At 50.1% G+C, this 11,263-nt stretch overlaps 4 protein-coding genes across 4 annotated transcripts; 1 reads left to right on the forward strand and 3 right to left on the reverse strand.

Annotated features, from left to right (window-relative positions):
* Positions 1 to 374: 374 nt before the first annotated feature.
* P152DRAFT_405635 (uncharacterized protein) lies at positions 375 to 1,589 on the reverse strand (the record flags this gene model as incomplete). Its single annotated transcript, XM_033676823.1, has 2 exons — positions 375 to 897; positions 985 to 1,589. Coding segments are annotated over 2 exons (1,128 nt in total), but the record flags the coding sequence as incomplete, so codon positions are not given.
* A 4,365-nt stretch (positions 1,590 to 5,954) lies between these two features.
* P152DRAFT_384958 (uncharacterized protein) lies at positions 5,955 to 7,247 on the forward strand (the record flags this gene model as incomplete). Its single annotated transcript, XM_033675814.1, has 1 exon — positions 5,955 to 7,247. A coding segment is annotated over one exon (1,293 nt), but the record flags the coding sequence as incomplete, so codon positions are not given.
* Positions 7,248 to 7,611: 364 nt separating this feature from the next.
* Positions 7,612 to 8,991, reverse strand: P152DRAFT_462665 (putative short-chain dehydrogenase). Its single transcript, XM_033680395.1, has one exon. It carries the CDS (start codon positions 8,725 to 8,727, stop codon positions 7,696 to 7,698), a length of 1,032 nt encoding a protein of 343 aa, XP_033530018.1. The 5' UTR covers positions 8,728 to 8,991; the 3' UTR covers positions 7,612 to 7,695.
* Positions 8,992 to 10,274: 1,283 nt separating this feature from the next.
* On the reverse strand, positions 10,275 to 10,977 carry P152DRAFT_462666 (uncharacterized protein). Its single transcript, XM_033680396.1, has 2 exons — positions 10,546 to 10,977; positions 10,275 to 10,342 (listed from the first exon to the last, which is right to left on the reverse strand). Exon 1 carries the CDS (start codon positions 10,885 to 10,887, stop codon positions 10,729 to 10,731), a length of 159 nt encoding a protein of 52 aa, XP_033530019.1. The 5' UTR covers positions 10,888 to 10,977; the 3' UTR covers positions 10,275 to 10,342; positions 10,546 to 10,728.
* Positions 10,978 to 11,263: the final 286 nt, after the last annotated feature.

Below are 11,263 nucleotides of genomic sequence, written 5' to 3' on the forward strand. Positions count from 1 at the left end.
TCGGGACCCATTCTGTACGAGGACTGCATGTCGCCTAATGAAAAATCGATGTTGCTATAATCGAGATTCGGTGTATCTGGGGTAATGGCGTCGTCAAAGGAGGAGTGACTCCCTGCCACCTCGTTTTGGTACTCGTACGCATTGTAGTTGTGGCCAACTTGTGCGGAGGAATTGTGTGAAGCGTTGGTTGCCACGGAACCGCGGCGGAAGTAATCCATGTCAGACAAGAATGGACTTGCACCAGGAGTGGCGAGATGGGGAAAGGCCTGGTTCGAGTTGGGAGTGATGAACGGAGTCAAGGGTGTTTGAGGCGTAACGCTTGCTAAAGACGCAGAACCAGTCGAAGCAGTCGCATCACTGGCACGCTTCTTGCCGTTGGACTTGGATCGAATGTATGGAACATTGTGCGCCTTCTCCATGTGCTGTTTGCAGTTCGACTCACGCTTTGACGTGTAGGTACAACCGGAGAAGGTACATCGGTATTGGTGGGGATTAGCAGCATGTTTGTCATTGTAGTGACGCTCGCACTCCTTCTCTGTGGGCCAGCCATATTCGTGATACTTGCAGCTTCTCACCCTGCACTTGAAGGGACGCGAATGCGTCTTCTCGTGCTTCGTCAGGTCACAAGGACGTTTGAACTCCTTGTCACAGCTGGGGCAGTGATGGATGACATCCGACGGCGGTTCGTTCTTCTTTCGGCGAGCCATGGAGCGGTGGACGCTCTCATCGTCTGAGTCCTCGTAAACTGGGCGCTTAAACGAGGCTGGTTTCGATTGAACGGGGTGCAGTTGGCTTTCTGCGGCGATAGGGATGGGCTCGCCACCCTTGCGGGTGCGAACAAGTTCGATGGTGGTCCCGTCCTCACTCAGGCCGCCGCGAAGACTGAGTTTCTCGCTTCTGTTCCAATGTAAGTCATTGTTACTGTACCATTGTTGTATTTGTCTTGAAGGGGGGAAATGGGACAAAGATATGGGTGAGACATACGGATGATAGTCGTCTTCCGCTAGAGGCTGACCAGCGGCCTCTCTAGCACGAGTGGTCGCCATGATCTGTGCGTAATTCCGGACCTGTGCGACGAGGTCAAGGAAGTACCCGTTAGAATATGGACGGTCGGAAGGGAGTTGAAGATCGCGAGGTGGAAGGTATTCGACGGTGGAGATGAGGACGCGAATCGACTGTTCGCAGAACCGGAGGTAGTTCTTGGACGATACGGCGATGGTCTTTCCGGACATCGAATGATAAGCCTGCGAACCACACAAGATTGTATGGGGACTTACTGGCGCGAGAAGGATGAGAACTTTTTCAAGGTCACGAAGGTTGCTGATTTCACCACTGCCAATGCGGCGAGGGATATCGTCAATGAGAGGGTGGAATTCCTGAAGACCTGCTTCCGCTTTAATCGGTTTCAGGATGAGACGATCAATGTGTTGCTGCGCAGGTGAAGAGAGCGGGCAACCGGATGGGACCGATTTGAGGGGAGAACTAGTGAAGTTTCCAGTGATGGAGGAACCGAGAGTAGAAATAGACGAAGGGGAAGTGCGAGTGTGAGATTGAAGTGAATCGTCTGGGAGCGGGCTATTGTTAGCCATGGTCACAATAGGAAGTGAATAGGACAATAGCTCACCTGCACTTGAAACACTCGAGCCAATCCCACTATCTGAATCGTGACTATTGTGCTCAATAGGGTCTTTCTTATCATCTACATCCATGTCATCTTGATCGGCGACAATGTCATGCAAGCCGAATACAGGGAGCGTGGCGTGATCGAAAGCGGGGACGGCGGAACGAGAAAGTGCGCCAGTCTGAGGTCGTCGATAAAAGGTGCGGTCGAAGTCATCCAGTATGTCCCGCACACGACCTTGGCTTGACTCGTCAATGAGTTGCTCGAGTGCCTTAGGGCATGTGGGTGACCGCTTGGGCATGAAGCGGGAATTATCGACAAGGTCGGTCGACAGCGCAAGAGGTACATGAAATGTTTCGCTCTTGGTGAGAGGCATGACGCCGAGTCTCGAAGGAGTCAGTGCCGTGGATGGGGACGGCGAGCCCTTTTGAGGGCGGCGACGAGGGTGGGGCGAGGCCATGCTGTGGGATGGAGGTCGGAAGAACAGAATAGAGCCAATCTGCTGGCGAGCCCAGAAAATTAGCTCGAGTTTTCTTTGAACAAGTGGCCTATTGCAGCAAAGGATTCATGTATCTTAATGAGTCACGGAGATGACTGGAAAGACAGATGTGTAGGTATCGAAACGGGGAATTGTTTAAAGGGATTCTCTTCCGAGGATGGAGAGACACCCCTTGTTGCTGGATAGACCAAAAGGAACTGCGCCTTCTTGAGACAATCGAGAGCTCCGCTTCGTTCTCGGTGATGCGTCACGAGAGTGAAGAATGTCCAGGGCGTACGATTGAATGATGAGGGCGCATATGACACTGAGATGGAGGCAATAGGGCGGGATGATATGGAATTCAACAGACAACGCAGAGATCGATAGAAGGAAATGGAGGTTGAGAGAGGACTCCAGCTTACCAGAAGGGTAAAAAAGAGGTAAATGGGCGATGAAAAGGCGCAGCCGCGGGATCCAGAGTTGGACAGCGGAGGAATATAACAGATCCTCACCAGTGGGTAGCAAGGATGAGGGTGACGGGAACGCGGCCGAGAGGAAGCAGCTGGGCGCTGGACACAGGACAGGGCCAGGGATTTGTCTGCCTGATCGGGGTCGTCTCAATGTCAAGCAGTGCAAAGAGCCAAAAGGATGTGAGGTGAGTGGTGAAGTGGTGAAGTGGTGAGGTGGTGATGGAAAGTGATGGATATGAGTGAGTGATGAGGAGCATTGGTGGAGGTAGAGGACGCGTGGGTCCGAAGCGGGAAGGACCAGAGCACGCACGCCCCTGCCAGTTGTGTCGCTGCTGCCTAAACTAAAATTGCGTGGACTCCGCCCCGATTGGCCCGTGCTCCCGTGACATCCCAGCGCGGCAGCGCCTTACGACTTCCAGTCTCGATCATTCCATTCCTTCGTAATATCAATCCGATGTCTGCATGTGCAGGACTGTCAGTCTGTCACGTGTATCAGCGTCTTCCCTCGATGATGATATCTGAAATATAGTTTGCCGTCCGGTAGTATCGCTTTACTGTTTACTAATATCAAGAATCAACCCATAGACAGATACAGGTACCAACCGATGCAGACAGCGACCGGAATTGGCCGCTTCCTCCAAGTTTAGACACAGCCGGACAAGGAGGAAATTCAAGTCCGAAGTTACACTATACCTGTTTGGGCTGACCGGCGACCATTCCTTACCAGATCGTCAATTGGCAGTAATCGCCCACTTGATCAATAATATTAGCATGTCTGGATTCCGTGATCGTCCCTGTCGGTTGGAAGCTGGTATGTTCAGGTCTTCAGGAGAACAGTTGGCAACAGGCCAGCTGACGGATATGATTGTGGCATTATTTTCCATGGCATGAGAACTTCTCGGAGCAAATTACTGGCTTTTTTTCTAATCACATCCCACAAAAGTCTAGTTCTGTAACCTTTGTTAATACGACTTGGAGTTCAATCGGGTCATCAAGCACGCCACACAGCCTCATCACGTCTGCGCCGTATGGCTCGCTCCGTCTCGATTTTCTGCGCCTCTTTGAGTTGATCAACAATTGGTATTCCGTACTAAATCACCAACTCTATTCTCAAGGATTATATTCCTTCATGAAGCGGATTTCTTGCGCTCATCCAGTTGCAGTGCCCATAACTCCGCATTTTGCCCAGGGGCTTCCGCAGGAACCGCGATAAATCACTGATAATGTCGCAGACCCCACAGCCCTGGATGTTTCGAATGGTTTGTATGACGGTGAAGGAAGCTGGCACGGGAACTATTGGCTGTTCCGAAACAAACTTTTGTCTCCTCGATTCCTCATGAACCACTTCTGGCACCTGGTGAGTGGTGACTCAGGTAGGCACATATGCAGGTACTGATTATCCAGTCATCGAATTCAAGTATTCAACCCCCATCAGCAATCAGACATGTGTGTGGTGGCGGAGTGCGGCGGGGCATGTCAACCCTCAACAATCAACATCGATAGTTCAACACCTTAACAGTTCGACCCCTTGACAGTTCGACACCTTGACATGGAAGTCCCTCCGTCCTTGAACGTATCCGCGTAGCCACAGTTCGCTAAAATTCCCCAGCGCCAGTCTTTTTAGCGTCAGGGCTGAGGACCGAGCCCCGCCTTGCAACAGCAGCGATGTAGTTCTGTCCCCTTCTAGCCCCATTATCACTGGCTAATCGATGCCCAATTATTGGCGGCTTGAGCCTCTTCAGTCTTCAGTCTTCACACCTGCGATCATGCTAGCAATCCATTTGGTACAGAGGTCGGAAAGCACGGGCATGTTGACTGAATCCTGATTGAATCAGCATTTGACAGCCCCAGCTACTGACGCCCTATTCCGTATAACTCTGCTCGTTTACCGGTTTGCAAAGGGCGCAAGTGACTGATACCGCCGCTTAAGCTAAGCCAGATGGCTATGCTAATCGATGGACAGGGCGACGTGTTCTTCTCGAGCATGGTTCCGTCCATGGTCGCTGATGAGTCCCTCGCAGTTGAATGCTTTCATTTCTTCATCCTCGGATGAACAAATGGCATCTACCGAATTGGGCAGCCCATCTTCCGCGTTTCCGCCCATGACGCCAACCGTTGACGTTGCATTTGTTTGTTACTGTCTTGAAGCCAGGATACGATATTAGGCTACAGCATTCTCGGGACTCGGGAGTAAATACACCTTGTGTGGAAGGTTTGTACTGGATGCCGATCATCTCCAAGGGTGGTGCATGCGAAAGTTCCTAGGTCTCGAAGACGTTGGTTTTGAATTGACAGGCAGGTCTACTACGTATTCAATTCACCTGTGCCCTCCTCCCGTCCTTACCAACTCACCATCCAAGAGCAAGATGGCGTGTTTTCATCTCTTCTCTTTCTTTGCACCTTTTCTATTATCTTACTAAGAATATCAGTATGGTGGCATCGACTTGTGTCTTCAAGACACGTCCATGAGCCAATGCTGGCACCTGCCCTGGCGTTGGAATTGCCGTATTCTTTGCCTTGAACTTGATATCAGCTCTACTCCAGGGCCAGCAGGGGTTTCCGGGACCAAAGGTCTAATTATGTTTGCTTTGATCTCTACCAGGATGGACCTCCCATGCACCCATCGTAATACAAAGCGTCCAATATTCCTGGATACGCCCCTGATTTTGCCTCCACGACAAACTGTGTCTCCCTTTGCTCAGTACCGTGCCTGCTACTGATGATATTCTTTCCATTAATTAGTTCTATTAAGCATTTACTGATTGATCTACGAGCTGGAGATATACGTTATGGTTAATCGGTGATCTCCACTACCTGCGAGTCCGTCTTAATGTATCGTCATTCTCAACCTGCAATCGCTTGAGCCATGACCCCAGCAAAGTCATGAACAGGACAGTTTCCAAACGTCGAGTCTTCTGACCATCCTGATATCGTTTTCTTATTTTTAGTCTCGGAAGTCTATATTGCTCAATATGCAAACGCATTTATTTCCCGGGACTACCAGTCTATCGACCCGTCTTCCCTGGATCTGCACCCTGGTCATTCATCAAAATATATGGCTCACGAAATTGCATGGCCAACAAAGAGTCTATCAAATGCACGCAAATCGAATGAAGTAATATGGTCTCGCGATGAGCACGCCGGACTAAGCTTTCTTGCCCTCCATGGCCAACGAGCACGACTCTATCTCGGTATCGATGAATTACTATGCAAGGATTTTATTGAGATTTTCACAACTTAAACATGTGGTTTCCATGTAATTTCCGGATTATTGCTTTCAGAGGATGCGACACTGTTTGATACCAGTGGAAATTGACGCTGCACCAGTATCGAAACAATGCCTCTCTCGTCCCGCTTCGACACATGGCGTTCATCTGCCTTGTTTCTCGTTTTCCTAAGTCTAATATCGTTCACAGCAGCAGACATTACAATAATCCCCGGAAATCCAGATCCGAGACCGTACAATGAGGAATTCGATCGGCGAGTCAGCTCCGTCCAGGAGCTATTCCAAACTGGCGCCTTCAATGAAGCACACTATGTCCTCAACGACACCCATATCATCGCCTCTTCTGCAGACACTCCAAACGGAACAATCTCCAAGGACACTTATGCATCGTCTGACTCCTTCGTCCGGAGTGCCATCCAAGCATGGGGCCAGCACCACCACCTCGTCATTCGTCCCGACGAAATCTGGTTTACCATATTGGCACAGATGAACTTCTACATGAACGCCCACGCCGAGGACGTACGTGAAGTGTTCGTTGCATTTGAGGGAAAGCAAGAAATCAAAATCCAGGACTTCACATGGAACCTGGTGATCGGACGATTCGCTGAGGAGATTCAAAAACGAGTCAAAACTCCCTGGTTGCTCGACTGGGTGATGCCGAAATTCAGTACCAGCACTGACAACGACGCGATGACGGCAACCGTTCTCATGATGGGCCTCTTCCAAGCTTACTTCGACTACTTAGGGGGCATCATTTGCGGATTGCCCTCAGTCACCCTCCTAGGGACCAAGGCCGACTGGGAGCGACTGCTAGCCAAACTCGATCATCTGCCCGAGTTTGGTGCCGAACCGTCCCTGTATCGAGACCGTTTGAAGCCCATCCTGAGCCGGTTCATAGAATCGTTCGACAAACCAAACGACCCGAAGATCCGTGAATTTTGGAGTTCCGTTATCCATGCTGAGCCCCAGTCCTTGTGCGGAGCTCCGCCGTATCGCATCTCCGGCTGGCTGACCGGGTTCATATCCTGGGATAAGGACGGGAAATACACGGCGACCGGGACGATGAATGAACTACTTGACGGGATCTCATATCCATCTTATGAAATCGACAAACTGCCAATCGGGTATGCAGGGGCACCGATCACGCTGTTGGACTATCCTGACCCAGGGACCCCAGAGTTCCCTGCGTACATCCTCGCTGGCAACCTAGGGAAGGAAATCAAACAAAGCGTACCAGATGGCTACCTTGACGCCCTAACCAGCGTCAACTCGAGTTTGGCAGCTACGGAGCTTGCAGCTATCAATGCTGAACCAAGTCTTGAATCACCCAAGAAGCATTGGACGGTCCAGCCTCGCAGCGCCTGGCTGATGTATGGCCCAGTACCAACGAACGAGACCGATCGCCGGGACAGCGGTGATACCGAACTGAGCAAATTGGTCAGCATGATCAGAACTGGAACTTGCGACGCATCTCAGGACTCAGGACAGCCGTTTCATGTCGCGAATCCGCCACGGAAGATGAGGAGGCAATTAGCACCAGGGGCTGGGAACCGGATTTCTCCCCGGCAAACCAAGGGGTTTTCAGCGGGAGGGAGCGGTCTTGGTTTGCTAGGAACCGACTTTTCGAGTTCATCGGATACCGCTGCTCTAGGCTCGTTCGACACTACCGTACAGATTGGCCCTGCAAATGCAGCCGCAGAAGCGGCAGTGCGGGACGGATCGAATGCCGGCGATGGTGCGGCATGCCAGTGGCGGTACAAGGCTACCCGGACGTTCAACTGTGACATAGGACAAAGAGCGGAGCCAACTGCATGAATTTGTTTATATTGTACAGTCATCTTAAATCATACTGCGATTATCACCAACATCATTTGACGTGATCTTCATCCTGGTGCCATGTTTATTCCAACCCAACCATCCTCACGCTTTCTTTCCACAACTTCCTCTCTCCGGCTGGGTCGTATGCCCATGTAGCATGCCCGTCATCGCTGACACCTAAGGCGTTGTCTTCGCCAGTGGGCCCAACCACTTCGCAATTGCTGAAGTATTTCCCGCCTTTACCTTCCCATTCCGCCGCGACCGCGCAGAAGACACTCGTCGCCGCCCCTTGCTCGATACTCTTCATGTAGGTGTCAGCATTGGGAAGAGTCTTCCACTTTTCTTTTGTCGCCTCGTCAACATGTTGTTGTAAATTGGTATAGATGCCACCCGGATGCAAGCTGTATGCGTGGATGGGGGCCTCCGTATCCGCTCCATAGACTCGGTCGATGTAGTTGGCCATCCAAATGTTGGCAGTCTTGGCTTGACCGTATGCGACCCAGGTATTGTAGCCGTCTTTCTCGAAGTTATAATCGTCAAAGCGAATAGACCCTGCACGGTGACCGATACTGGACACCGCTACCACCCTGGATGTACGATTGGGGGAGGCTTTGCTCCCTGCTTTCAGGGCAGGGAGGAGAAGTTGGACCAGCAAGAAATGCCCAAGGTGGTTGACACCGAACTGGGTCTCAAAGCCATCGACTGTTCGGCCCTCCGGCGCGGCCATGATTCCAGCATTGCACACCAACACATTCAGTCGGCTCTCTTTCGATAGGAATCCCTCGGCTGCACTTCGCACGCTCGCGAGGCTGTTAAGGTCCAAATGAAGAATCTCGAGCTTCCCCGTCCCTTTGGTTTTCGAGATAATGTCAGCCGCTGTCTTCTCAAGGCTGGTCACGTTCCTTCCGGTGATGTAGACGTCGGCTCCAGTGGAGTGAAGCGCTCGAGCGGTTTCGATTCCGATTCCATTCGTGCAACCTGTCACGAGCATGACTTGGCCAGGCAGGGTATTGTTGAGATTCTGATCGTCAATGATCTGTTGCGCGGTCGGTCGAGCATCCCCTGGACCTTGAGGCTTGAGGTGAGCCTCATGATAGCATGAAATGGCACTCATATTTGAGTTGGAGAAAATATAAAGGCAGAAGTTATGCACATGAAGGCCTGATAGAAATGGCTTGCCTCTCCTATGTCCTCGTAGAATGGTGAGTGTTCAGGCACGTCAAGATATTGTGAATCTGATTGAAGGCGGTGGTCTGTGGTAGAATGAATGTGAGGACTGATGATACAGCCAGCAGAGACCACCGCCCATTGCTGCTCTTATACTCTTTGAACGGGGGTTAAGGTCATGTCCTTATATCCGTCTGGATTTATCGTCAATAACTAACAGTGGCTATAAAAGTGTACGTACGTAGCCATGGTGCACTAGCCACGATTACCTAGCTCCGTAAGACTTGCAGCCTCATGGTTATCTCAGTTGGGACTCAGTCGGCAATGGTGCCCCCTGGCCAATATGGCATTCCGCTATACTCAATGAAGCCTAGACTCTTCTTTAGCATGCACCACTAAATATTGACCAATCATATGCCATAAAGGCAGTTGGCACAACTGCCGTCTGAGAGACTCCTACATAGTTTGTGTGGATGTGTCGAGTATCAAATCATGATATAGGTGAGGGAACTTCCATCGCTAAGTGTGCTTGATCCGGAAAGGCTATCGCTAATCTGTTTTCAGAAATTGATCGTACGCGTTGACTTCTACATTTCATCAAGTTTTAGGACCAATCCAAACACTCTACATGTTATGGTTCTGATCCTGCGTGCCGAACTTGGTATCACGTGACTATGTCATTCCTCTCAAGCGATGTATATTCTAATTATCCGAAGTTCGCCCAGCCAAAGCACCTCCAAATCTTTGTGTTCTAATTTCCACTCTTCCCCCATAGATCCCTCCTTTTTGGCGTCAACTGTACATGAGTACGAAGACCAGCTCGTTTAGGTGTATTCGACCTATCTTGTCTGGTAATCTGCCCTTTCTCCTGGTTTCCCGATACCTCCCTAAGAGGCGTCCGGCTTCTTGTGCGCATACCTGAAGAAGAATCTTGAGCAGCTCATTTGGCCGTTTGGCTGCGCGGCCAAATGTTAACAGGTATAGGAGTTTTAATATCTGAGGGGATTATAGTCGAATCATCTGCACCAGAATCTAACTTAACGCTAATTTGTGATACGAACGATAACTCCTCTCCCACGACAAACGAGCTTCCTCATTCCTGCGACCCTTCCGATGCCTCCGACTGTGATGAAAACGAGGGCCAATGGCAGGGTTTGAATGTTTCCCGATACTCATTAAGCTGCTGCGCAAGTAGCTCGTTATGCATGGTAACCCGGAGCCCATCCCTATCATCTACCAGCTAACGACTACGGACATGTTGAGCAACCTTTTCCTCTTTAGATAAAGTGGGATTAGGTACAATACTCGAGTCTTGACGATTACTCCTCAAGTCTTGAGCAGCAGCCTCTGTAGCCTTTCCGGCCAATGCCTTAATGTTCCTCTTGTACTTTCGTTCCTCTAGTATCGCGTCGTGCTTCGAGTATACGTCTGGAACAATCTGGACAAGGAATACCAGCAAAGGATCGAGGAGGGTATTCTGATATTCCCAGTTTTCGATATCAAAGAGGGCTGACAATGCCTCCTGATCTGGTATAGGTATCGTTGTTGAGTTCTTCACACAGGTATACATACGAGCAATAGCCCACTGCGCTTCTTGAGGAATGATCACCCCAGCTGGAATTGGAATCCTTTGCTGCGCTCGTGGGAAGATCGATTCCACATTGCTCCATAACATGGAGCTCGTCAATTGCAACCACACCAGTCTTATTCTTTACATTAGCATTTAACAGCAAATCACGAAACTTATCGCTAACTGCTTGCTCAGGACCCATCAAGATATGGGTATATAACCCAGCTGCAATCTCCTTATACAGGTTCGGATTCGTGTGCTTGGTCTCCACTGTAACAAGGCAAGGCCTGGCCTCTAGTAACTGTTCAATCGACCGCTTCTACTCCTCTCCAAGCTTGCTTGAAGGAACCAACTGGATGACAATTCTGCCAATAAATATTAGGATAGCATAGAAGATGATGCTCTTCCTAAAACCAGTCTTAGCAGAGACAATAGTATCCCTATAGCGAAAAACAATTGGTCGAAGAGCCCGAACCTGGTTAATACGTGGGAGCTGACCACCCAGGAGTCGCTGCAAACCGTGGAAGATAAGGTCATGCTGGTATGTGGCATTCTTTCGTATCAGACAGGCCTTGACTAACTCTTACAGTACCGAACATAACTCTTTCTCTAGCGTCGTTGCAATGATGGATATCCGTTCTTTAATCGTTTTCTGGATAGAAGCTGATTAAAAAGAGGCCGGATTCTGGTATGAGGGGATTTCACGCTGATGGGCGCGGCCTCGCCGCCGCTTCACTCGCATGGAGGGTGACCTGGAGATTGATCCGGTCAAGTGATGACGCAACGAGCAGTTTTAAAACTCTAGTTACAGAATGAACTGTTAGAAATTTGATATTTAAAAGCGATAGGACGGTTTAACAAACCCTTATCTATATTTCATCAACTTTTGGAGCCCACTCAACTTCTCCATATG

The sequence above is a fragment of the Eremomyces bilateralis genome (assembly GCF_010015585.1).
Source record: "Eremomyces bilateralis CBS 781.70 unplaced genomic scaffold P152scaffold_37, whole genome shotgun sequence".
Classification (NCBI taxonomy): Eukaryota; Fungi; Ascomycota; class Dothideomycetes; order Eremomycetales; family Eremomycetaceae; genus Eremomyces; species Eremomyces bilateralis.

Coding starts and splice junctions, on each gene's coding strand:
- P152DRAFT_462665 (XM_033680395.1), bottom strand. CDS start 8,727: ATGAGTGCCATTTCATGCTATCATGAGGCTCACCTCAAGCCTCAAGGT.
- P152DRAFT_462666 (XM_033680396.1), bottom strand. CDS start 10,887: ATGACCTTATCTTCCACGGTTTGCAGCGACTCCTGGGTGGTCAGCTCC.